Source organism: Apteryx rowi, unplaced genomic scaffold (assembly GCF_003343035.1).
Source record: "Apteryx rowi isolate R43461 unplaced genomic scaffold, aptRow1 scaffold_165, whole genome shotgun sequence".
NCBI classification, from domain to species: domain Eukaryota; kingdom Metazoa; phylum Chordata; class Aves; order Apterygiformes; family Apterygidae; genus Apteryx; species Apteryx rowi.
The window spans coordinates 1,027,691-1,054,797 of NW_020447919.1; the positions used below are offsets into that span (position 1 = coordinate 1,027,691).

The window sequence follows — 27,107 nt, forward strand, 5'->3', positions numbered from 1 at the left end:
ATGAACTTTAGTCTTGTAACGCTCTATTGTATTTTGTATGTGCATGCATTTTCTCACATTGAAAAACATATGCGCTTCATTTTATATAAAAACTGTTGTTAAGTCTTTGATGATCTGAGATTAGATTCTGAAAACTAAAAATGTAATAACTTGTGGGACATTTAAAGAGTACTTGAACTGCTACAAGCTCTGGTTAGAATGCGTGCATACATTGTATCTGAAGATACATGGTGCTTTATGAATTCTGAAGATATATGGAGCTTTATCAAGTATTTTTTGTTTCTGTTCTTTCAGTTTCCTCCAAGGTGGGCAAACTGTCAATAAACAGGCTCCAGTGGCTGAATTAATGGAGAGGAAATTGGGGTTGTATTTTGTGGAGGCAGGATAAAAGAATGAAATTGGATGATAAAGAAGCTTTCCAGGAATGTGATATAATCCCTGCGTCTCTAATTTTCACTGTCTCTGGTTGCTGACTTGAGGTTGCCCTTTCCCCTCTGTCCTCACTATGAATATTTGTTTTTTTATATTTCAGATAATATTGCTTTGATTTAGCCTGAGTCAGGGCAGTAGGAGAGGAGAGAAACATCATGCGGAGAGAAATGCTCTCTCTTTTTTGTTTGACTGTTAGCCACAGTTACACACCAAAGCTCACTGACCACTTAGATCTGTAAGAGAAATCCTGTCAAGTTCAATGCGGTTGAGATTCCTCCTTGAAGTTTAAAAAATAGGGGTGGAGAGAGAAGGGGCTTTTAATTACAACCTGCAAATCACACTTTTCTTGCTGGTGAAAACCAGTGTGAACATATGGATGCAATCTCTGATCAAGAGAGTCTGGAGAGTGAGCAAAGGAGGGATTCTGGCAAAACTCAAACAAAAGAAGGAAGTATACAGAAGGTGGAAGCAGGGACAGGCCACTTGAGAGGAATACAGGGACATCATCCAAGTATGCAGGGATGGGACTAGGAAGGCCAAGGCCCGTTTGGAGTTTATTCTGGCAAGGGATGTCAAGGACAGCCAGAAGATCTTTATATACATCAGCAACAAAAGGAAGACTAGGGAAAATGTGGGCCCACTGCTGAATGGGGAAGGGGCCCTGGTGCCGAAGGATACAGAGAAGGCAGAGATACTGAAAGCCTTCTTTGCTTCAGTCTTTACTGCTAAGGCCAGCCCTCAAGAATCACAGGCCCTGGAGACCAGCGAGAAAGTCTGGAGAAAGGAAGACTTTCCCTTGGTGGGTAAAGATTGGATTAGAGATCATTTAGGAAAACTTGACATCCACAAATCCATGGGCCCTGATGGGATGCACCCATGAGTGCTGAGGGAGCTGGTGGATGTTATTGCTAGGCCACTCTCAATCATCTTTGAAAGGTCATGGAGATCAGGAGAGGTGCCTGAGGACTGGAAGAAGGCTAATATCACTCTAGTCTTCAAAAAGGGCAAGAAGGAGGATCCAGGGGACTACAGGCTACTCAGCCTCACCTCCATCCCTGGAAAGGTCATTCTGGATGCCATCTCCAAGCGTGTGGAGGAAAAGAAGGTGATCAGGAGTAGTCAGCATGGATTCACCAAGGGGAAATCATGCTTAACCAATCTGATAGCCTTCTATGATGGAATGACTGGCTGGGTAGATGAGGGGAGAGCAGTGGATGTTGTCTCCCTTGACTTCAGCAAGGCTTCTGACACTGTCTCCCATAACATCCTCATAGACAAACTCAGGAAGTGTGGTTTAGATGAGTGGACAGTGAGGTGGCTTGAGGACTGGCTGAATGGCAGAGCTCAGAGAGTTGTGATCAGCGGCGCAGAGTCTAGTTGGAGGCCTGTAGCTAGCGGTGTCCCCCAGGGGTCAGTACTGGGTCCAGTCTTGTTCAACTTATTCATCAATGACTTGGATGAAGGGGCAGAGTGCACCCTCAGCAAGTTTGCTGCTGTTCCTAGGGACCTCAACAGGCTGGAGAGGTGGGCGGAGAGGAACCTCATGAAGTTCAACAAGGGCAAGTGCAGGGTCCTGCACCTGGGGAGGAATAACCCCATGCACCAGTAGAGGTTGGGGGTTGACCTGCTGGAAAGCAGCTCTGCCGAGAAGGACCTGGGAGTGCTGGTGGACACCAAGTTAAGCATGAGGCAGCAATGTGCCCTTGTGGCCAAGAAGGCCAATGGTATCCTGGGCTGCATCAGGAAGAGCATTTCCAGCAGGTTGCAGAGGTCCCCCTCTACTCAGCCCTGGTGAGGCCGCATCTGGAGTCCAGTGAAGGGCTACTAAGATAATTAAGGGCCTGGATATATATCCCTCATATCCCATATCCCATCCCATATTCCTCATATGAGGAAAGGCTGAGAGAGCTGGGCCTTTTTAGCCAGGAGGAGAGAAGACTGAGGGGGCATCTTATTAATGTGTATAATTATCTGAAGGGAAGGTGTAAAGAGGACAGGACCAGTGTCTTCTCAGTGGTGCCCAGCAATAGGACGAGAGACAACGGGCACAAACTGAAACACAGGAAGCTCCGTCTGAACATAAGGAAAACTTCTTTACTGTGAGAGTAACAGTGCACTGGAACAAGTTGCCCAGAGAGGTTGTGGAGTCTCCATGCCTGGAGATATTCAAAAACGATCCGGACAGGGTCCTGGGCAACATGCTGTAGGTGATCCTGCTTGAGCAGGGGTGTTGGACTAGATGATCTCCAGAGGTCCCTTCCAAACTCAACCGTTCTGTGATTCCAGCCACTCTTAAAACCACAAATGTGAAGCTGATATGTAGGGAAGCCAAAACAGCCTTATGATGGAAAGTCATTGATAACTCTAGCTATAGTGGAATTTTAGTTATTGCACACTCTATCTGTGGAACACTCACTCTTTGCCAGTTCAGTTGCTGCTCAGTGTACCTTGAACTTTTATTGTTCTTTATCCTTTTCCCCCAGAAGAAACTCACATCTCTCATAACCAACTAAAAACTTTTTCTGTAATGCATTTACAGTCTGGTCTTCAGTTCCGATCTTGTTTTTCAGTGTTTCCTTGGAGTAATTGGGAGAGTTACTTTCCTTAGTACAAGGATCTGCTCTAGCCCAATAGAAAAAGATAGCTGATGTGGCAGCAACTTTAACATACATCTCTCTCTCTCTCTCTCTCTCTCTCTCTCTGTGCATATGTGCGTGCATGCATGTGTGTATGTGTGTTTTCTGAACTTCCATTGTTCAATTCTGTCTTCACTGGTGACATTCTCAGAGCAAATGACATGTTAAAGCACAGCTATCCAATATATAAGATGCCAAGATCTGTTCCCAGGCAGCAGTTTATATAAATTTCTTCCCTTCAAACCTATACCAATTTGATGATACTGGCAACAAGTCATGGGCAATTCTGATGACATACTTGAATCTGAGTCAACCCTTACTACAGAATTGCAGAAACCTTTTATCTGCAGCTTTCTACTTACCTCATTTGACTCCTTTACTGTTTCTACTAACTTCTTCTCTAACATCTTTTTAAAGAAATAAAACATTAGCTAGCAATGCTTTCTTGGAAAATGTGTTAACTGGAGAATGGTGATTACCACTGACTGTATCAATTCTGGAATAGAAAGTAACTGTAAGATTGCTTGTTAAACTGCAGTATTTCTAGAAGAAGTCCTAGAAATATTTCAGTTCTGTGTCTTTTTGACTTGTGTGGCTCAGTTATAGCATAATGATATAATTATTTTAACAGTGTTAATATAGATGTCCTGCAAATAGGAAAAGTAAAAATTAGTCACCAGAGTGAGATCTGCAACTGTATTGTGGGTTATGTGAACATAGGTGGTTTCAGAAATGAATATATTGCTTACATATTTTGTGGGCATATGCAGTGTTCTTCAAGTTATCCTGACAAGCTGAGGTGTTTCAGTATGACAGGAATAGCAGCCTACTACCTGATTAGTTATGCCTTCTTTGATCTTAGTAAGTTCATTTGCATTTTGTTTTGTTTCTAACATGCAAAATCCAAATAATCCAAGTAATTACTTTTGCTCACTGTTCAGGAAGACCAGCCTAATGATCAAGTTTCTTGCTTGTCCTGCCCTTATCTTGTCAGCATTTTTCAAAGCCACCAATGTTAAGTGTCCTCCAATGTTATCAACTTCAGAACCAACCTGCAGTGGCCAGCATTCCCTTCTTTCAGTCCTACCCACATGTGGGCAATATAGGCTGCATATAGGCTTCAGTCTTTTGAGGAGAGAGTAGTGGAAATAAGATATGCCAGCCAATCTTCTAGCATCTTTTTTTCTTTCAACAGGAATGAAACATCCAAGAATGGCTTGAAAAGCAAGTAGTAAATTTTATGAGACATCAGTGGGAAAAGGTTTTAGAGAGAACTACATATTCCTGTCAGTTATTCTCAAATTGTTGTGTTATTAAATGCACTAACATAGAAAAAAAATGCTGAATGCACTGTAATGCTAACCATATGAACAAGATCTTTAATGCACTTCTGATAAAAAGGACTGGAGTGGCTGTATTAGGAGAATCCTGTTTCTCATGCCCCTGATTCTTTGTGTGCAGCCTTCTCAGAAATTTATTTAAAGGCTAGAATAAGTTTCTTTGAACATTCAAGCATTCAAGTATTTAAACAGATAAAGCCCTGATATAATCTTAACTAAACATGCCCTTCAAGCTTATTAATCTGGGACATAACGTCAGTTTTGCATACTATTGTTATAGCCATTGTGTTAAATTCTGAAACTTAGAGATACAAAAACTAATAAAATTAGAATAGGAGCCCCTGAGAACAGTGCCTTGAAGGAGAAATTAAATATGAAATGAAGTACAAATAGAACGGCAATAATAATTTTAGTATGAAACAAGGTCTTCATTAAAAAAGTCCAGAAGCCTTTATTGTGCTTAAGTCTCAGGATTGTGGAGGCTGATTGAATATAGAATCTTTTTAATGCGTATTTTGGAGGTGATTGAAGACTGATGTCTCTTTGTAATAGCACTCAGTAGTCCTTGCCAGCTGGGTAGTCAGTGCTATACACGTCAGAATTTCTGAGAGCTTACATTCCTCTATCATGTGTGGAGTTGGGATGTGTGAGTTGTGCAGGGGTAGTTAAGAAGTAAATAAGTTATTTCTACTTGCAGCAATATGAAGAGAAACTAGAGGGAAATGGCATGGTCCCTTGTGTTGGCAGTGAAACATAGAACCTTTCAGATGAGGGTCAGGGATTCAAATCTAAGGTGAAGTGACAGGGAGTGTTAGTTAGCACTGACAGATTTTGAGTGGCCTAGGAACATAAATTTGATGTTAAGTCCAAGTAGACAGAAACCCACATCACACAAACCCATTTGCATAACTTGGATCTGGCTGGAGTTTCTGGTCTTTTTCTTTCTGATTTCCTCTCTGAAGCTGGACACAGGCAGAAAAAATTATACTGTGAACATTTCACAAGCTCAGAAAATTTCACATTCCATCACAGGACAAGCAGAGACTTTGTGCATATGAAAAACGTCAGAGATGATGCCAGTCTGCAGTCAGAAGTCCCATTCCTAAGGTACTTGATAGGGGAGAGGTGGAGACCCAGATGCAAAGTGCAGCTCAGCTTGATTCCAGAGTGGGGCCTTGAGGCCCCCTGTCCCACATTTAAGATGAGTGCCTTACTCACTCTATGTGTCCCTGTTCAATGAATGCTCAAATGTTTTATGCAAGCAAGATTAGTTCTAAAGGAGATAACTTCTGTTTTCTGATATGCCAGCCTATGGTAGTTAGATCCTGTGTTTGGAATGAGGCAGGACAAGGGACTTGTGTACCTCCTCCCTTTCTGTTGCTGTAGTGGATTTGGCTTTCACCTTACTTTGGGGTTTGTCCAGAGCTATGCATTATCTATTTAGTGTCTGTTCTGTGCAAGGGAGGCACTAATTTGTGCCTGGCATGTGCATGTCTTAAAAGGTGGCAGCAAGCAATACCCATACAGTACCCAGACGATTCTTGCACTTGAACCACTTTCCAGCCTTGTGGTATGCCAAATGTGTGGAAGTGTGTGTTGCCACTGCTTTTTCCTTTTTTGATACAGCTGGACTTTGCACCAGGTTTTCCTAAGTCCACTGCAYTTCCAATGAATTTCAGAACCATTGCTTTACTGATTCTAATACAGTGAATCTGTTTTGATTTTCAGCAGAAATTGCACCCTGAGAACCATCTTGACAAAAGTTTTATCTAATCTGTCCTTTTACAGAAATTTTATGAATTTGATAAATCATCATATTCATATTTCAAATGCTGAAAACTAATGTCAAACACATTTAAAGTCTCAACATAGTATATAAACAGAGAAACTGAAGACAGATAAACATGAAAGGTGAGTTCTCATTTTGTATCACAACTCAGGGAGTTTGAGATATGCTAATGGGAATCAGGTAAGGAAATTGGTCTGCATTACTTGCACATGCTTAGCTGTGTCTCTGTGAATAAGACTATTCTGGAATTGTGGATGGGTACTAGAAATTGTGGACTGAGTTTTCATTTGTTTAAGTTGACATAGCTCTAGTAATTTCAATATGAGCCAGGGACTTTGAATCCATACTTCTCAGTACTTTCCATGAACACTGTCATAAAAATACTAATAAGTGTTCACTAATAAATCTTCACTGTATCTCTGCATAATAAAGAATTGCTTAGTCCTATTTTACTTATAAATCAAGACAACAGAGTTAACCCATTTGTCTGAATTTAAAAATGAGAAATTCATGATTTTCTAAGTTCGCATTTAGTCCTCTATGGAAGTACTATTTTAATTATCAGAAGTAAAAAGAAACCAAATGGACTATATTTGGAGAAAAAAGAATTGTAATCTGAAAGTGATGTTCAGACTTCTAAGGCATGTCTCATTCAATATAGAAGGCAACTATTTCAGGGTAAATATATGATAAAACTTTTTTTTCATGTCACAAACCAAGTAATGTCATGTTTCTGAGTTCTTGAATCAGTTTATGAATGATTCCATAAAATAGAATATTCTGACTTTAATTTTGCACCATGATTTTGAGGATTACAGTTGTCCTTCAGCTGTCTAGGTCTTGAAGGACATACTTAGGTTTGGCAGAACTGATTTCCAAGACTCTGTAATGAATTTTTCATCCTTGTGGCCCTTTGCTGAACCCACTCCACTATGTCTATGTTTCTCTTGTCCTGCCCGGAACTGGACACAGCACYCCAGATGTGGTCTCACTAGTGCTGAGTAGATGAGAAGGATCACTCTCTTCAGTCTGCTGGCAATGCTCTTCCTAGTGTGGCCCAGGATGCTGTTGGCCTTCTTTTGCCATGCAGGCGCATTGCTGGCTAATGTTCAACTTGTTCTCCACCAGGACTCCCAGGTCCAAGCAGCTCTGCCAAGCTGCTTTCCACCTAGTCAGCCCCCAACATGTTCTGGCGCATGGAGTTATTCCTACCAGGGTTCAGGACTTAGCATTTTCCCTTGCTGAACTTGATGAGGTTCCTCTCTGCCCATTTCTCCAGCCTGCAGAGGTCCCTCTGAATAGCAGTGCAACCATCTCTTGTATCAGTCACTCCTCCCAGTTTTGTGTCTTCTGTGAACTTGCTGAGGGTGCATTTGGTCTCATCATCCAGGTCATCAATGAAGATGTTAAACAGTATTGTCCCCAGTATCAACTCCTGGGCACACCCCTAGTGACTGTTCTCCAGTTGGACTTTATGCTGCTGATTACAACCCTCTGAGCCTGACAGTTCAGCCAGTTTTCAGTCCATCTTACTGCCCACTTACCTAGTCTGTACTTCATCATCTTGTCTGTGAGGATATTATGGGAGACAGCAGGAGAAAGTGTCAAAAGCCATACTAAAGTCAGGATGATCAACATCCACTTCTCTGCACTTCTCTACTAAGGAGGAGGTGATCCTTGAAAATCAACCAGCTCTCCTAGACCCCTCTTCTCTCTAGGGTCATATCCCTTGGGATTCTTCCAAGCAAATCTCTTAACAGGCCAAGGTTTGCTSTCCTGAAGTCCAGGGTTGCGATCCTGCTATTTGCTCTGCTCCCTTCTCTCAGGATCCTGAATGCTACCATCTCATGGTCACTGCAGCCAAGCCTCCCCCTGACCTTCACATTCCTGACCAGTTCTTCCTTGTTTGCAAGTATCAGGTTCAGCAGAGCATCTCCCCATGTTGGCTCCTTGATCATTTATGTCAGGAATTTATCATCAACACATTCCAGACACCTCCTGGACTGCTTATGCCCTGCTGTGTTGCCCCTCCAGGAGATGCCATGGTGGTTAAAATCCCCCGTGAGGACCAGAGCCTGTGAATGTGAGTTTTTTTCCCGTAGTTGGAAGAAGGTGTCATCTACTACTTCTTCCTGAATGTCACCCATGTTGGTCTGTCCTCTAATCCTGACCCATAGGCTCTCAGCTGGCTTGTGACCCATCCCCAGGCAGAGCTCCATGCATTCCCCCTGCTCTCTCACATAAAGGGCAACTCCCACTCCTCCCCTTCCTGGCTTGTCCATCCCAAAGAGCCTGTATCCATCCATGGCAGCACTCCAGTTGTGAGCTGTCCCACCATGTCTCTGTGATCCCAGTGAAATCATAGCCCTGCAACTGCATGCAGACCTCTAATTCCTCCTGTTTATTCTCCATGTTGTGTGCATTACTGTTTCATTTATTTTTTAGTAACTTCCTACCACCCACAGTGGGTTGCTACACTTCTGAAAATACATGAAGTTAGTCCTGCTCTGAAGAGTTTATTTTGCTGTATAAGAGAGAAGCAACATATATATAGGAGAGAGGAATAAAAATGGTATCTACATTTTTTTTTAAATAATAAGGTTCTTAAAAAAAATCCTGCAACCTATAAAAAGGTGGTCTTTGCTGTCAACTTTCTGAGAGAACTTGTGCAGGTGCCAATGCCAGGAATGTAAGATAAGTCATGGAAATTAAAAAAATGATTACAGTAAACAAGGAAAGGACTTGTTGAGTGTTTTAGCATACTTTGCAATGAAATCCTTTAAGTAGCAGAGAAAGAAATGGCAAGAACCTGAGCCAAACATGGATTTGTGGAGTAAAAGGACTGTGTCAGAAGACCATAGGCAATAGATACAGGCTATTGTATAGCCTATTATGTAGGGTGTTTTGTAGTCTATTATATAATAGTTATGAAAATATTTAGGCTGGAGAGTAGTTTTTTGCCATGAGAGCAGAAAGGCATGGAGCAGCCTTGCACTAGGAGTAGTGAGGACAAGAAAAGTCACCAGTTTTGCTAGATCATTATGACTACATAAATATGATTATGAGACAGTTTCAGGAGAACAGATTCCATGATCAGCACTCCTTTAGTAACTGGAATGGTGAGAGACAGCGATATAGTAGAGGGCAAGCATTTTGTCTTCATTGTGTTCAGCTGGTGATGATGAGTTAGGTAAAAGCTTTTGGAGATGTAGAGTTATGAGGTAGACTTGTGAGCTGACAGCATATAGATTCCTATTCAGCCTTTGAGTGCTGCAATGAGGGCTCAGTAGGGTGCTTTTTAAAAGACCTTATGTTATGATATAATAGATATTAGGAAAAATATTTTCCTAATAGGAAATATTGAAACAGTTTGTCCAGAGATGTTGTGGAATCTCTATCTTTGGAGGTTTTCAGAACTCGACTGAACAAGGCCCTGAGCAATCTGATCTAAATTGACCCTTATCTGAACAGGGGTTGAAGTAAATGAGCATCCAGAGATTCCTTCCAACCCCAACTATTCTATGATTCTAAGCATTTGGCACTGGGACATAACAGGTATGTTTTGAAGCCTCCTGTTTTGTAGTCTTTTGGTATTAATTACAACCGTCTAAGGGTTAATTTGACTTACTTCTATCAACACTCTGCTTAGGCAGATTTGTAAAATGAAATCTATTTACTAGAGGACAGTTTAGAGCTGGCTACTTAGGATGGCTTACAGGACATTTTGGACCATAAGAATACTCTAAGGCAGTGCTGACAGGGCATAGGGTCTGACTCTGAACTCTGCTGTTCTGAAGAGAAAAAATTAGTCTTGCAACTCTTTTCTTTACAGTTTTGGAAAGTGATGCTTACTAGTAGTGCATACTATCACAGTCTGCAAATAAGTCAGTTTTTATAAATGCTTCAGTGAAAGTAGTAGCATTGGACATTAGTGTTTATTTTAGCTGAGATTAGCTTAAATACCTGATAAAGAGATTTCAAAAATTAAACATTTGCGAGTGTTGCTAGAACCTCTGGTAATGTGAGTAATGAGTCATATATTTCCCTAAAGTGAAAAATACAGGTAAAGGCTCTCTAGGTTGTAAAATTATCCATTTCTTCATACAGAAGTCGTCCACTACATCAGTAAAGGAAGTCTTCCTTTGGTAAGTATAAAAATAGGATTGTTACTCTCTGCATACTGGGTCAGACGCTATTTCAGCATTCATGTAGTGACATTGGCATTCTTTGCTAATCTTTGAACTGGAAACATGGCAGCTACATGATCATCTTTATTCACCGGTAACTGATATTTCAATGATACCTGATTTTGCTTAATTTTGATTATGGCATATTGATGTGATTTTTGCTCTTAAAGTCTCTAAGCCGTGTGCTGAAGTGTATAAATAGAAATCCTTATTTTTGGAATACAATACTTTGAAAAATGGTGTTTTTTTCTAAAATGTTACAGCTCAAGGAAGTAATAGGTTCTAGGAAACTTAAAAATGGAAATGCTGAGTCTTAAAATCCAACATTTAATAAGAAAATGATAGTCATTTCATTTCTAGAGAATACTTGGTTATCTTTTGAAAGCTCATCTAGTTTCTATGTCTTTCTACCGTTTATTGCTATTCCTTTATCAATAGTAACTTATTTTCAGACTAATTTTCTTCTGGACTATTGTATATGGCATAAATGGTATCAGCCCATGCTGTTTAACAACTTAGTGGTTTTGAGCTTCACTTTTAASCAGGAGGTTTTGTTATGCTGCTTTCTCTGAGAACACTTTATTTCAATCACTTTTATGAAGCACAAATTCAGCTTTAAAGAGTACTGTATATTGTGACACAGAGGCTCTTTGAAGGTTAATCAGCTTTTTAGGAGTAATAAGGTTTGATTCTTGTGTGACTAAGTGAGTCACTTGTGTTTCATGTGTAGGTCTGTCATTTAATCAGAAGCCTGCAAGTTAAGAGTTATTACACTACATATTAAGTAGAAAAGACAGTTTTTGTTTTAATCATTTTTTTCTTTCTGAACTTCACTGTATCTTCAGGACTGTAAATTAATTGAGACAGCTAGACTGGTTATTTAAGAACCATTCCTAATATGCATGAAATCTAATAAAAGGAGCTGTACAGTGAAGTCACATTATTTGGACACAAAAGCTGAAAACTAATTTGAAGAAATATTCTTGTACATATGCAAAATAAAATCCATTAAATCTGTTAATGTTCCTGGTCTATATTTAGGGCATGATTTAACCCAATTGCAGTTTAACAGGAGGGAATTAGTGCTTTCTTAAAGGCAAGTGCAGAAACTCACAAATCTTTTTTCACATACTTGTAGCCCAGAACAAATATTTGGGTTCAGGTAGACTTTTACAAAGGGTTTTTACCAAGTAAGTGGTTTTTAGAACTGAACATCTCTGATACAGCTACATGCTTGAATTTAGCTGTTGAAATTGATGAAATTACACAGGAAAAGAATAGATCTCTGTTTAAATGTAACTAGAAAAAGTATTTTTCTTTCTGGTAGTAACAAATTACACTTTTTAAATTCAGGAGAATTTATTTTGAGATCTAACCTGGCATGTGAATTTAATTCATATTCCCATGACATATACTGCTGTGTTGCTAATGGGCACTCAACTTTTTTAGCTTTGTCTTCCCCAAATTTTGAGATGCCTAGCTTGAAATAATGGTAGTATTGATACAAAATGCAGTGTCCTGTAAAAGCAGATATTAAAATAGTCTATTTGAATGGTCACATTTATTATGCAGTGCTTGAAAAGTTTCCTACTAGTGGATGTAGTGTCTCTATTCCACTGTAGGAAGAGTTAAGTTGGATTCCTGAAAGGAAGATCATAGCTGACAAATTTGCTGCAGTCTTTTAAAAAGCACATCATCAGACTGTAGAAGGATAAGAAGATCTAACTTGTTTACAGTCAAGAAGGCCTTTGATGGGATAGACAACAGACTGATTTGCAGAATGTTACTGTGTGATACAAATAAATATCTATTGTAAAGATTTTCAAAACTTAAGGAATATTGGATTGTATAAACAAAWGTGGTTCTGCCTAGATTTGAAGTACTAAGTAGGGAGGGTAACAACTCTTTAATTTCCCTTTTGTTTTGGTCTGCGAGTTTAAGGGGAAAAGGTTCAGGGTCAGGTAGGGGAATTGGTTGGGGTAAAAAAGTAGTTACACACAAAATGATTTTATCCCACTAAGCTGACAGAATGTTTTTCTAAAAGTGGGAAAAAGAATACTTTACAGCCTGCAGATTAAGCATTACTTTTAAAAGAGGAAAGTGACTGTGGACGCTAGTGCCAGCTTTGCTATGTGGGTAAGCAGTAGAAAGACATATTGCTCAGTGTTCCCGTTTTCCAGCAAATATTTGTAAGCACTACTACTAATGGTGCTAGTACATTCTAAAATATCTGAGAGCCATGCCAGATTTATTATGTAGTTTTGCAAATCTTTGTGCATGAAGACTTTGTCTAAGTATAGTTTTGAAGGCAAAGTTGAGAATGATGGGCTTACATTTAGCCCTGCCAGCTGCTTTATTTGCCCAGTGGTAAGGTACATGGTATGCTGTCTTTCTCTTTTTCCTTGTTCTTATGCTATTATATGGTGAAATAAAGAAAATCTTTCGGTTCTTGTAAACTGCAGCTATCTGGCAGTTCATAGTTGTAATACTGGCCAAATGGGTAGATTACTCAAAATCTGGTCCCTGTGCTTAAAAGCACAGGTCTAAATTTGATAGTGGGTTTATCTGAGAAATAGGTATTAATAGTGTTTAAGTCATGATTTAGTTAGTGTCAGAAATTTTGTCTGGGACTGAGGAAAATAGAAAACTGTCAAGTGCTAAAGACTCTGTGTATATGTGTGTGTGTGCGTGTGTGTAAGAAGAGGAGTGACTATCTGGGGAAAGAGAGAGTTTATAAGCAATTTTTAGATTAGATTGAATCAAGGATTCTAATTATTACTTGACTTCTGTCTTCCTCTTAAGTTTGATCCAAGCACAGAACAATTGTATGTGGTGTTCATAGGTAGAAGTTATGTATTTTACAAATATCCTATGCACTGAAAGAAAAAATATACAATCAAATAACATAAGATGTTATTATAGTACTTAAGTGCTTAAGAAGGACCTACTTACAAGCAAACTGGAGAAAAAAGAACAAATATTTCAATAGAAATGGTTTCCATGAAATTCCAGGTAATTCATCAGCTGGGCTAAAACCCCGGTACACAGCATAGCCCTATGTCGCCTGAGCAAACAACTGATGGCAGTATTTGGCTGATCATGTAGATCAAGCAGTTGGGAGGAACTTGAATTACAGTCTAGAGTGCTTCACTGTTTTAGCTGAAAGTTCAGGTGTGCAGAAACTTGGGATTTGGATGTGTCTTAGCTGCAGATACCTGACTTGGTTCTGATGTCCTCTTTAGTTCTTTGTCATCTCACTCTCTATGTATATGATCTTTGTTTAAGTACATGCAAGTTAAGGTGTGTGCTCCTTATCTTCCTTGTCTACTTGAGAGAAGATGTAAGGAAAATTCTTTTCAGTGGATCAAACGTTGAAAGTTCTTACTAAGCATTCTTAAGTGAGTGTGTTAATGGGCAGATTCCATCAATAAAGGTCCTACTTTGTGGATCCTAGCCTCAGTCTTCTTCATCCATGAGGACAAAGATGAATGATGACTTCATTACTCTTCTATTGCTATGTACCTCAGTGATGTGAAATACCATTGCATGTTGGTTTTGACAGCTTGATACAAATATTATTTGAGACTAGATTCTGTGATTGGAACTGTTATTTACAGTTGTTTCCTAACATTTATTATTTATGATCTCTAATGATGCATAGAGAGAAGCCTTTGACTGGTACCTCTACAGGAGCAAGTGAGATTACAGAGACCAACTAAAACTGGAGTAGGTTTTTCCTCAAATTCTCTCTTATCAAACAGATGGTAGTTTGTCTAAATTTATTTGAAGTTAATGCATGACAAATTGAATGGACATGTGTGAATACATATGGAATGGGAGATTGTTTTGTGGTGGCAATAAATGTCATGCTTAGAAAAGGATAACTCCGTGATTTATGCAGAAGTCTGTGGTGCTTCCTCTTTCTAATTTTCTTGTTTTTTAAAATATAGTCTGCCTGACTGAAATGCTGGGCACAATGTAAAGGCATCCAGTAGTGGTCATAATGCTGATACAAAATGAAATGTAATAACTCATCTTCTATTTGAAATGTTTCCTGCAGTTTCACTTCTCCTGTTATACTTTATCAGGACTGTGTCTCTAGTGGCGTTTTCTTAGGTGTGTCACAGCAGGAAAGCCAAACCTTAAATTGTCATGTTGCATGGAAGGTCTCGAATTGTAAATGTATTTTTGGTAGATTTGGCAAATGCGAATTCCGTATTTGTACTGTCATATTCAGATACTTGTGGTTTCTCAATATATTTAAAACAAATAAATTACTTATTGCTTTGCAGTGCTTCCATTCTGTTGACCTATACTGACGTTATTTCTGTATGGATGTTTTGTGCAAGTCATTAGCTTATGTACAGATTTGGAGATGAGAGCAGCATAACTGGTCTGAAAATACAATCATACATCCTTGATAGCATTAACTGCCTTTGTCTATTAGCCCACCTGTACAGGGTATTATAATACTATTTTAAATAATAGAGTGGCTTAGAATGAATTTCAGAAATATTTCCACTCATTTCCCCAGATACATTATATCTTCTTAAAGGCCAAGATAACTGAAACCTTCATTACAGAGGCTACTGCAGAAGCATGACATTTGGAAAAAACAGTAACTGTTCTGCTAAAACTTTCACATGGAAGGACACTGGTTGTATTTATGTCATTGCTTTTGGCGTAGTTTAAGTAAATTTAAGCAAAAGTTCATCCATAAAATTACTCTGACTTTCTCARTCCACTTGAACCTTAATCTGTTTGGGTGTGATGTTCTGGAGTTGGTAAAGATGCTTTGTGACTGGAGTCTGTAATCCCAAGTGGAATTACACCACCACTTTCTGATTCAAAATTTCCTGCTGTTGCAATTTGTTGTTTCACAGAAATGAAAACTAATYCCCTATCAGTCACTCATGCTGAGATTGTTGCCAGGGAACAATGGTAGTGAGGTATTCTCTCACTGCTGAAGTCAAGGCATTACTCTTATTGTAAACTTGGTTCTCAATGAGTTTATAAACTTGATCTAAGTAATTCTCTTCAGCTTGAAGTTACATTTCCCAAGACAGTGAATAGTTTATCCTTCTAAAATCAATCTTTGGTTAAAAAATAAGCAAAACATATGGCCATTTTAACATTGTGGAATGGACGTCCTTTATACTGCAGACAGTTATGCTTTCTCTCAGAGCCTTTTCTGTTTATTCTTTTAATTTATTTGCAAATTCCATATTCAGTAGACAGTAATAAGTCTGCACTGGTCAGCTGCAAAATGTGGTGGTCTATGAGATCTGTCCTCCACACTCACATTCTAGTGTGGCTGCACATGTATCTCAAGCTCTCAACGCAGTGTTTATTATTGCCCACAGCCTCTGTGTGTGTGTGTGTGTGTGTGTGTGTGTGTGCGCGCGCATATGTGCGTGCACGCTCAGTCCTCCTTATAAGGAGACAGAAAGGACAATGAGTAATGCAATGAGCACTTCTTTTTTTCTCTCATTTCAAAAAGGCTTTTACCTCAAAAGCTGGCCTGGCTTTTCTTAGATTATCTGGTTTCAAGCTATGTTGCTGTTGAACCAGAGGCCTGCCACAGATTAAGTACTTCTACTGCAGTGAAGTATCTTTGGAAAACATGCTGTTTGCAATCTTTCACTTCTGGGCCTGAAAGAATCATGACCTTAAATTGCAAAAATACCTCCTGAGTAAATCTGAGGCTTTTACAAAGGGGTCTGCTGTCCAAATTTAGGCTAAAGACATGTTTGACGAAGCAGAGGTTTTGGAATAAAGGCTGCAGCATGTCTGTCTGCTACCAAGAAAATCTCTCTGTACTGGAAATCAAACACAAGCTTAATTAAGGTTGAATAAGCACAAAAAAGGGTTGAAACATCTGAGAAAGAAGGAGTAAGCAGCTCTTCAGATTTTGATTATAAGTTTTTCCAGCTTCTGAAGCATAACACTTCTGTTTTTTATAATACATACATTTGCAAACATTTCATTATGTATTTTCTAAATTTAAAGGGTTTTGATGTGTTCTGATTGGACACATGGCAATATAATAGATATGACTAATAACTTTTCATGACCTTTGTTTAATACAAATGGTCCTTTTAGTTGTGTTACCTAAGTTCATATTTGGTCAAATGAAATAACACAGCTGTTTGAACATATCATGTGTTATTATCTTGCTGCAGTCCACTGCCACGATCAATTTGTACCTTATTTTTAGTACTCAGAGAAAATTTACCAAGACTTTGCTTATGTGAGGTGGAAAATTGAGGCCTTCATTCTTAGGCACCAAGATAGTTCCTTACAATGTGCAATGTTAGCTGCACACTTGACAGCACAGGTTCTCACCCTCTAGGGGTGATAACAGGAAAAACTGTTCTCATTATCAGTGCTAGAGAAATTGTTCTGTGATGAATACAAGCCGAGACTAAAATTTGAAAAGATCTGCATCCCTTCATTCTTTAGGGAGAAGAAGGTGGCAGGAGGAGAATTCAGCTCTGACCCCTCACTGAAATCAGCCAGCGAGTTTAGAAGCATCCCTCCATTTATGTATGGTTCTGGGCAGGACACAGATGAGTGTTCACAGATTGGATGCTTCAGCACTACTTCCACCCAATCCCAAGGGCACTCTTCATCATTCTTCTAAGACTCCTGGGCACTGTAGCAGTTTCCTGCTCTTGTTTTTGTCCAGTTGCTGCATTTTACCATGCTTAATGACCTGCTTGTTTAGCTCGGAGTTCTTGTCTCTTCTTGACCCCTCCATTGCAATCACAGATCCATCAACTCTTCAGCTTTGGCTCCAGTTAGGGAACTATCTCCGCTTCTGTACTGGTCTGATACTGCTTGTTTCTTTGACAGGGTTCAAGCCTAAAAGTTCATGTGTTTCTGAAGACAAATATACTGTTATACTCTGCTGTAGCCACAAAACTTTCTTTGCAGAAATACCATCTGGGACTTGCTACTGTGTAGTTTCTAATTTAAAATATCCTTATGACTAATGGAACTATAAAATACCTTGTCACTGTTGTAGCACATAGGGGATCCAGTAATAAATTAGAGGTCCTCTGTGGCAAGGGCCATAGATACATAATACAACAACAACCTCTGTCTGGGAACACTTCAGTCTAAGTTCATATTTCTTAGATATGCACCAAAAAATAGGGTTAATCAAATTTAATGCCTAGGGGCTTAAACAATTCACAGCTGGTGTATGAAAGAAATTTTCACCGTTCTGCAATATATTAGTCCTGTATCTCTGGAAAGTATGCACTTTGTTAATATACAAGGCTAAGCTTTTCGTTTAAATACTCCTTACAATATATCTAGGTTGATTTAGCCAGTGGTTTGAATCAACAGGTTGCATTTGGTGGTCTTAGATTTATGTTTAGTAACTAGAGAACAATGTTTTAATTTTATCTGAAATGTTTCCTTCCTCCCATTTTAAACTAAAAAGCCAAATTTATGACAAAATCATTGCAATGCCTAAATGCTGAACTGACTTTTCTCATTCACTGTTTTCATATAGATATGTTTTTTTCATAATTGCTTTTCCAGATTGTATTGGTCAGTGGACATCTGGACAGCTGGGATGTTGGGCAGGGAGCTATGGATGATGGTGGTGGAGCATTTATATCATGGGAAGCATTGTCTCTTGTTAAGGACCTGGGTAAATATTTAATTTTAAATATTTTTAATGCATTACATTTCCAAGACATTTGTATGTTGTCTAAACAGAGTATTCTATTTTATTCACTCTTCTGAGCACAAATATTCATACTTAGTATAAGTATTTTACAAGTTTGTCTCTTAAACCCCTTCTTCCTTCATAGGAACCAGTTATGCTCCGAGAGGAACACATCAGTTGGTGACCTAGAAAGTGCTTTAAGCCTGCGTAGTCACCATCAACATAGAATGAAAGTTCAATGTAAGATACAATATCCAAGTAATCTAGAAGGATGTAACCCCTTTGCGTTTCTTTCTTAATGAAAAGTTAGTGTTAATGAAGATTAAACTTCATGAAGTCACAAATAGCCTTCTCCTACTTCTCTTGCCTTTTGAAACAAACATTGTCTTAAAGCACATTTGTAAATTGTTAACTGTCCTGCATGTTGTTTTTCTAGTGGCTGCTCAGGTAGTTTAATTCCCAACCCCTTATATTGCTCTTGGTCAGTTCTCTAGACAATTTCATCTATGCCTTTCTCTAGAATATGTAATTGGAACAGGATGCAGGCCATGAGGCTGCATCTGGTCTTTTCCTTTTATCTATATGTAACATTATTCAACAAAACTGGTTCTAAAATTAATAGAAATTCATATTTCTAAGGTATATATTGCAGAATCTTTTTTCCTAGAATGTTATTCCTAAATAAATTTATATCCTGCCTCAGCTTGTTCCACGAAATATGAATGGGTAACTCTATACCATCATGCTGGCATGCCCACGGCTTTGCGCTCCAGGCCTGATTTCCTGATCATTCGTGCTGCTTATATGTTGCTGTATGCTTGGGCTCTACTTTGGGCTGTGAGTCTCAGCACTACAAGAACACAGTTCTGTCAAACTTGGCTTACACTTGGCTCATACATCTCATCAAGTAGCRTTTGACACATCTGAGACACTCTTGAGATCTTCCACACCTTAGTATCCTGCTACAATAAGCTTGTGGGATACAAAGCAGTGCTCTCTTTTCGGGGATCATTTCTTTGAATCCCTCTCGGTAATAACAAGGTGACAAAGGGAGACCAGGTTCTGAAGTTTGATCTATAGATCAGCTGGACACCTCTGAAATTGATATTCCAGCACACAGGCTGTCAACCCTGGATACCTGCTGGTCTCCCTCCTCCAAAATTTCTGCTCAGCAAAACTTATCAATCCTGCTATCAGCGGTAAATGCAGATAAAGATAGGAGAGAAGGAAGAATAGGTGGCTTCTGGCCTGGATGTGCATCTTCCACCAGTGCTAAGGATAAAATACTTGTGTGGAATTGCTTAGCCTACTGCCTCCTGGTTTACATATCCTTTTCGAGTAGGATCTAAAGGGCCAGTTTCTGCTAGTCATGGACTTCATCTGACTTCTGGGTAGAAGCAGGCTGCAGACAATGGGTTATTGTAGCAGGGCATGGCCTAATATAGCCATATAGGGTGTGTTTGGTGGCAGAGGTGGTCCACTAAGTAAGATGAATTAGGGCCAGTGCATGTTTGAGAAGGATCTATGGTTAAAAGGTGCAAAAATATGTGGGATTCCTTCTGGACTGAAGGATGTTCCTGCTCAAGTGCAATTTGAATGTGGCAGGAACGTTGTAAGGGGGCTTGAAGGCTGTCTCTGTGAATGCAGCTCATGCAAACCATCTTGCAGACTGAGGTCTACGGTCAGGCACTGCTACCAAAGATGATCAAACTTTGACCTAACTCGCATTGTATGCTTAATTTAGTCATATGTGGAACATTCAAATCCATCTGCCTGTTTTCTCCATACACCTAGCCTCTCAAAGTTGAGCCTGACTGTCTGGCTGTTCTCTAGTCTACTCGAGTCTACTGTGCCTCGTATGATTTCCGATCTTTGATCTGTAGATTTCAGTCTTGCTGTTTGATCAATATTTTTTGTTGCTTTTACTTCCGTATGGGCTTTTGTTACTATACCCCTCAAAACTAGTTCAAAACAGATATCTTAGATTGTCAAGCTGTTATCCATGGATGCCTTTTCTCCTTCTCATCAGATGGAATCTGTTTTTCCCCATCATTCCTTTTTTTCCAGAAATCTAACCTGTGGTCCAGTAAGGAGAATGCTCTAAGTATTCATTGAAAAATAAAATCATCAGCTGCTGTTCTTAGCTCTGGCAGAGTTTGAGTAAGAAAATAGCCATCCCTGCTTCCAATCAGAAGCATTTGTGTGCTTGAATAATCTCAGTGTTTCTTGGAGAGCTCTTTATAGATGAGCTCCCTTATGTGATTAGCCACTCTGACACTACAGTGATGAATGTCAGACATTCCTATGACAAAATCCTTTATTTTGCATTATTTGAACCCCTTATTTCTCATTTTTCAGCCTCAGAATGGTTGGACTATTAGTCTATGACTGAAAATGAAGTACCTCAGTTTTAACTTTTTCTTCTTTTAACAGTAAACTAAACATGATTCTTCTACAGAAGAATCCATGCCTATTCTTTCTTTTAGTGTTTTCTGATCTTTCCTCTGTTGTATGATTCTTGGAAAATTGTTTGTGCTCCCTCCACCTCCAGGAAAAATAAATAAATCTGTATTTGCTGACTTTATTCCATTTAAAATAAACAGCTTTGTATTTCTTAAGGCATTGGCATTTCTGGTGGCATTGCATATGATTCTTACTCACTGGCTTCCCTTTCACTCATGAATGAAATGCATCACTCTCTGCTTGTTCAAATATTTGATTTCCTCTGGTAGTAGCCTGTGTGTTTGCTGTACAACCTGTTGTAAAATGTTATTTTCTCAGCTGGGAAATGTCTGACCCTTTGCTGATGCCCTCTGTTAGCTGTTATGTTACGCTGCTCTTATTATACCAATGTTCTACAGGAACAAAAGGCTAGAAGAAAACTTCTGTGTCATCAAATCTAATCTGTGGATAGCTGTGTTGTATGGTTCCTTCCATAAGCTGTCTTCTATAGTAGAAGTAGAAGATTTTGTATCTTAGGATGCACAGAATATCTGACAAAAAAGGACATCAAAATGCCAGATGTGCAGGTTGTGTGAAAAATGAATTAGAGTTTTATTTAAAAACAGTTCTGTAGAGCATAATGCTTGAAACTACCCCACTCTGAAAATATATTTTGAACTGTGGAGACTCGGTTTCATATCCTTTTGGACCCCACTAAGTTTAGTCTCCGTCTAGCCTACCAAGTACGTTTGTCATGGTGATAAGCCATCTAAACTGGCTAGTCTGTATATATATTTTTAAGTTTTACTGTTTACTGGGAGTCTCAAAATCATGGTGCTTTGTGTAGACATAAGAACAGTATCTGTGTATTGTATTACTGATCCTAAAAATGTGGATATATGATCTTAAAGGTGAAGTGAGCATTCTGAAATACAAATTTTAGGATATAAAACTTATGTCTAGTGAAGACTATTGCTGCTACTTCTGCTATAGTCCACTGATGCCATAAAAACGAGATATTACTATGCTATTTAAATAGCTTTTTCATCGATTATCTGATAGAACTTCATCATAATATCACTGTGACCCTTAGACATGGCCAATGGACACAAGCTATGTCTATTAATTAGGATTTTGCTAATTCCATGCATTACTTGAAGAATGATTATAGTTCAAATACTATTTTGTACTTTTAATATAACCCCCCCCCCAAACCATTTAATAGCTATTGGTTTAGGACCAAATACTTGAAACTAATTTTTCCTATTAAAATTATAGGTTTAGATTATAACATTTTATTTTAAGCTGTGCACTTTATTTTCTTGTCTCAAATAAAAATATTTAATAGTTTATGCTTTTATTTCTAAATGAATCAGTTACTTAAATGTGTTAGCTTTTACAGTTCCTGAGTCTTCAGTATTGGCTTTTATTTTTTTTAATTGAACTGACAGTTTCTGTACTATGTTCCCATCTTTTCTTTGTTCTGTTTTTTTTTTTTTTTGTACGTTTACAGTTGCTGTAATACTTAGTTACATATTCACTGTAAGAACACTCAGAAGTAGCACGGTCTCAAGCAGTTTTACATGGATCCTTCAACATTCAATCTTTTTGAGGGGAAAAAATGAAACCTACCTCTTTCGGTAGGATTTTATTTTCAGTTCTTGACTTAAGGTCAATGTTTCTTTTTGTGAGAACGGGGACTGATGAAGGCCCGGCTAAACTGAAATAATTTCATACTATATTATCAGAGATAATATAAAAAAGATTTAATTAATGTAAAATCTCATGTATACATTTCAAAAGAAAAATGTCTTAAAAAAGAGGGCCAGTAGTTGTGAACTACTCTGATTTTTGAAGACTGTTTAGAGCTATAACAATTCAGTTAGCCCTGAGAAGTAGAAGTGCTAAAAAGTGAAAAGTTTCGAATTTGTCTGCGTGTTTTGATTCTACCAGTTATAATTTCTCTCCTTCTTTGTTTTTGCTGAGTAAATCAAGCACCTAAGAACCTACTCCTGAAATAATATTTTACCTTAGATACATTTGTGGTGCTTGCTTATTACCATGGTGTGTGGGAGCATTTCAGTCTWGAAAGTGTCTGTCCTCTGCTACTTCCTGACAGCAGATCTATGCCAGTTTTCCCAGTAGGAGAGCACCAAAGGCAGGTGGGATTCACCTCACCTAACTTTTGTCATTTGAATTAAATGTTGAAGCTCTCTCTTGAGTCATCATAGGTAAAGAGAGAGAAGCATCTTCTGGGGGTGAATTGTTCTGTGCATCTTAGATACCAGTTTTAAGAAGAGGTGAGTGGGCACCTTCTGGAAGTGCCTTTCCCTCTCCTCCTTCTCTAGAGAGGAAGCATAGACAGCAAACTCAGAGCAAATGCCTACTTTCAGACAGTTAAATTTCAGTGAGGGCAATGTTGCTCTAAATGGTTTTTCCATAGCCACCCAATGCAGAAAAATGAACCCCATCTCTTTTGGTTTATGTAGTTGYAGGATCACTCTAGAGAAATCCCCTTTAAGCAGCGTACTGTTGAATATCAACATTGGCTTGTGCATATTGGTACCAGCAGTGATTGCAGATATATCCTCATATGAGTGAACAGAAGTGTTTTACATAGTGCACCCATATTTATTTCTCCTTGCTACCATGCTGTACTGTACTTGCTTTGCTAGTAGCTAAACTCCAAAAAAATCACCAACTTGTAGCCATATTGGCTAATGTTATCCAAATGTGTCTTCATAATGCTAAAGTTTAATGAAGCACAAAGGAAAGAAAAAACATACTCTTTTCCCAGTATTCTTGAAACTTTTATATGCTGCTGATTGACTAGTTCTCTAGCAAGCTTCTTTATGGTTAATTTGGTTAAAAAACAAAGAACTTGAAGTATTGCTACATAAGTTGTTTATATGAATAAAGATGAAAGTTTCAGCTAGTTGGTGCTCTTTATTCTTTTAATAAAGACATTCTTGGAGGCTCTGAGGCAGTTCCGTAGCTGGTCTGAACTGGTAAACTCCATTTCTTTCAGTGGAATCATGCTTGTTATGGTTAGCTGAGGATTTTACCTATTTCTGATGCTTAAGAAATGACTCRTCAAAACTTTAGCCAGGGTTTCTAATTCAGTAAGCTTGTGCAGTTTGCCTGCAGCTTTGTCTGCCAGCAGCTGCCTTCCCCAGCCCTCCTGTTTTTAACCTTTTGATCGATTTCAACTAAATTTGATATAGGTGTAGAAATGTTTAGAATATGAAGTCCTAATGTGTTCTTTGTAAATGAGTGACTGAGGAGAGATGAGTGTGCATCTCCCACACATGAGAGTATATTTATGTCCCAAATGAGGGAAGGCAGGAGTAACTCTGCCTTTATCATTTCTGTTTGATGACAAATGTCTGATTAGTCAGCACATGTAAGCTGTGCTGATTGGAATAAGCACAGGACCTTCTCTTTTTTGTCCTGCCTGCAAACTCTGTGGGGTAGGTAGCAAATACAGAAGTAGTGAGGGTGTTGTTGGGAATAATTTATGGAATATGAGAAGGAACGGGGAGGAGGAAGAACTGCTGAGTTGTTCATGTCTTTATGCAGAGGGAATACCTGGGGTATTGCATGAGGTGTGATGTGGTGTGAGAGTATTGGGGAACTGTAGAAGATACAGGACTCAAGCAACTCAGGCTTTACTAGTTTTGCAGAACAACAGCTGTATTACTAATTACAGTCTAGAAACCTCAAACCCAAGCTGTTTTCAGATTGGATTTATAATTCTTCAAATTTACATGTGTTCTTATGCAAAAATGTTTCTTTTGAGATAGCCAATGCCATTTGTTTCAGTGCTTTGGTGTTACAGTGGTTGCTCTTGTGGTGTCCTTTAAACATAGGTTCTCTTTTCCCTGTGTCACACAAGTTTACAAAAGAAGTTGTCTTTCCAGGTGAGGTGAAAGATTAGTTAAACAGCTGTTCATAAAAATAATCCCTATGAAATTGCGCAAATATACTTTGATGCTGTATTTTGCTTTTAGTTGGCTATGCAGGTTGGACTCACAGCCTGTGGGTCTCTGTCCAGTTCTGAATGTTGATTGCCTACTTCTATAAAGGACGTATTTGTGCTCCTCTCCCATCATTTCAAGCTTGCTACTGTCATGGTGGTCTTGCTCAGAAGTAATACTTGCATATGATATACTTTGAGCAAGAAGCAGGTAGTATGTAACTGATGGTTTCAGAGCTTTAGCCAGTGCTTTCTCTTTGCTCCTAATCCAGCTACATTCCTATATCTCATGGCCCAAGTGGATATTTCTCACTGGAGGCCACAGGGATTCTCCCATGCTTCCGCACTGTGGAGTACAGTGTGGGTGGTCAGTAAATCCTTCTGGCAAAACCACCTTGTGTTCAAGCTCCTAGGGAGGTGCGAATTTTATCTTTAAAGTGAGCCCGAGAGAACTGAATAATGAGAACAACAATGAAAAGTCTTTAGAAGGTGATCGTATGGCAGTGTCAGCTTTCCAAGCATAACATTTTGTTCCTACTAACTGCAGTAGAGAGCCCACTAGAGTTAGAAATGCAGTACATTTTGACTGATGAATTTTTACTGCTTGCTTCTGAAAATCCTCAGATACAATTACTATTGCATCTCTTTTTAATTAAAGCAGTTGGAGCCAAATTTCAAGGGTTTTTTTTCCATTGGGAAGAGAAACTGATGGGTTCTGCTACTTGACATTACTGTCTAGCTTATTTTCAGAAACCTGTCTTCCCTAACACAGGAGAAATTGGCTAGTCAGCAGGTCCTTTGTTTGAATTCCAGGTTTCTTTCAGCAACGTTTCCCCAGAAGCTCACTCTCCTCGTTCACAGAGATGTGTTTTCTACCTTTTCATGGCTGTATTTGGGTTTTGCTTCTTCACTGTGTCAGCTCTTTGTGCTCTCCCAAACCTAGAGGTGCACACTTGTCCGCACACTACTGTCCAAACTCCCTGATGCATCTTCAGGAAAAGTTCATTGGCTGGGTTTTTAATTTGCTGAATCACAAACGTATCCCCTTTCCCTTCAATTACTTGAACTGCAGCAGTGTAAGGTATTGCCTGTTATTATTATCTGAGATTTTTCCTGTATTGAAGTAGCCACTATAGACTTCAGGAGAGGCTTCTGCATTCCAAAGACTGCTGATGGATTATGGTACAAAGTAAGCATTTCCCTGCTTTTGCTGTTGTCTTATGTGCATCCTGAGCTCCTGTTCAGTCACGTCTGCATGCCATACAGGACCAGGAAGCTACAATTGTGCCTACATTCTGACAATCCTGGTTCTTCTATATATGAAAAATGTTTCCTGTGGAGAGCTTCCAGAGGCAAGGAATACTAGGAGTCAAGTAGATGAATGGAGCACATTTGCCTTCTCCACGCCCTAGGCCAAGATGCATGATGCCATTGCTACTACAGCAACTTGATGAAGGAAGGATTATTGTTGACAAAGTCTAATCCCAGCCATCACACTTTTTATATGGCCTGCCTACATTCCTAGACTATGATCCACACACATATGAGAAATGGAGAAATTTATGGTGATTGGTGATATGTATACTTCCCCCTCTTCCTCTCTTTGCCAGCATTATGGAGTAATTTAAGTTTAATGAGTCAACTTTACTATAGATGTTAACATGGATTCCTGGTACAACCAAATTTCTGTTTCCTAGGATAAAAGCAAGGAAGACTACAAGAACATTTTTAAAACAGTTCAGGCAAGAATTTCAGGGTACTGCCTTTATTACATTTTATGTAACTCATAAGGAGTTGATTTGACAGKTTTTTTTTCTGTTAAGACTTATTTAAAATTGAAATTGTAACTCTCCTCTGAATTATACCCATGACTAATGTGACTGGAAAGCCATAAGACAGATTTCTATGCAGTTCACTGTGGTCTTTGTATCAAGTTACATTTCTTCATTCCAAATTCCCTGGCTAATATATATGAGGACTGAAGATATATTTTATTTAAAAAAAAAACCTGCTGGAGTCATTCCTTTTCTGCTAGTGTAATATTTTATTTAATTTGCTATGATTTTAATTGAAGTCATGTAACTGCAATTTTAATCTACTTTCTAAATTTTTGTTAAATGTTTTTGAATTGACTGTAGCTGTGGTAGTGTTGTAGTTGTTTGCTGTCTAGGAGGTATGATATGAAGGACAATTAAGTGACTACTTTTACAATGTTTATTTTGTTTGAGTTAAAATATATCCCTGATGTTAACCCTTTGTTCTTATATTCCTTCCACTTCCCAAATTTGCATGTTTTACCCTGACCTTCATCCTTTGCAAATCTGTTAAATCACCTTGGTATGAAATATCTGCATCTACTGTTATAATTCAACTACATTTTCACCTTCCCTTCAACATTCCATAGAATATGAATTTGCCAAACACTTAAATCTTCAATTTCTATGCTGGGTTGGCATAATAAAGGAGTGATTTAGATGTATGAAGTTGTTAATTTGGTGGTAAATGTAGGCATACAGCCCTCCATAACTGTGTTGACCTTTGTACGGTGRACTGCTGCTTCTCTGGAAGCTATAATTTACTCAGGACATTCAAGATAAAGAATGGCCTTTATTTATATATAAACA

The 27,107-nt window shown here is 38.7% G+C and overlaps 1 protein-coding gene across 6 annotated transcripts in view; it reads left to right on the forward strand.

Moving 5' to 3' along the window:
* CPQ (carboxypeptidase Q) overlaps positions 1-27,107 on the forward strand; it is a 168,168-nt gene that overhangs the window by 82,597 nt on the left and 58,464 nt on the right. For all 6 annotated transcript variants that reach the window (XM_026060131.1, XM_026060130.1, XM_026060129.1 and 3 more), the window contains one exon: positions 17,936-18,047. In XM_026060131.1, the coding sequence (XP_025915916.1) occupies positions 17,936-18,047 (112 nt within the window). The remainder of the gene's footprint in view (positions 1-17,935; positions 18,048-27,107) is intronic.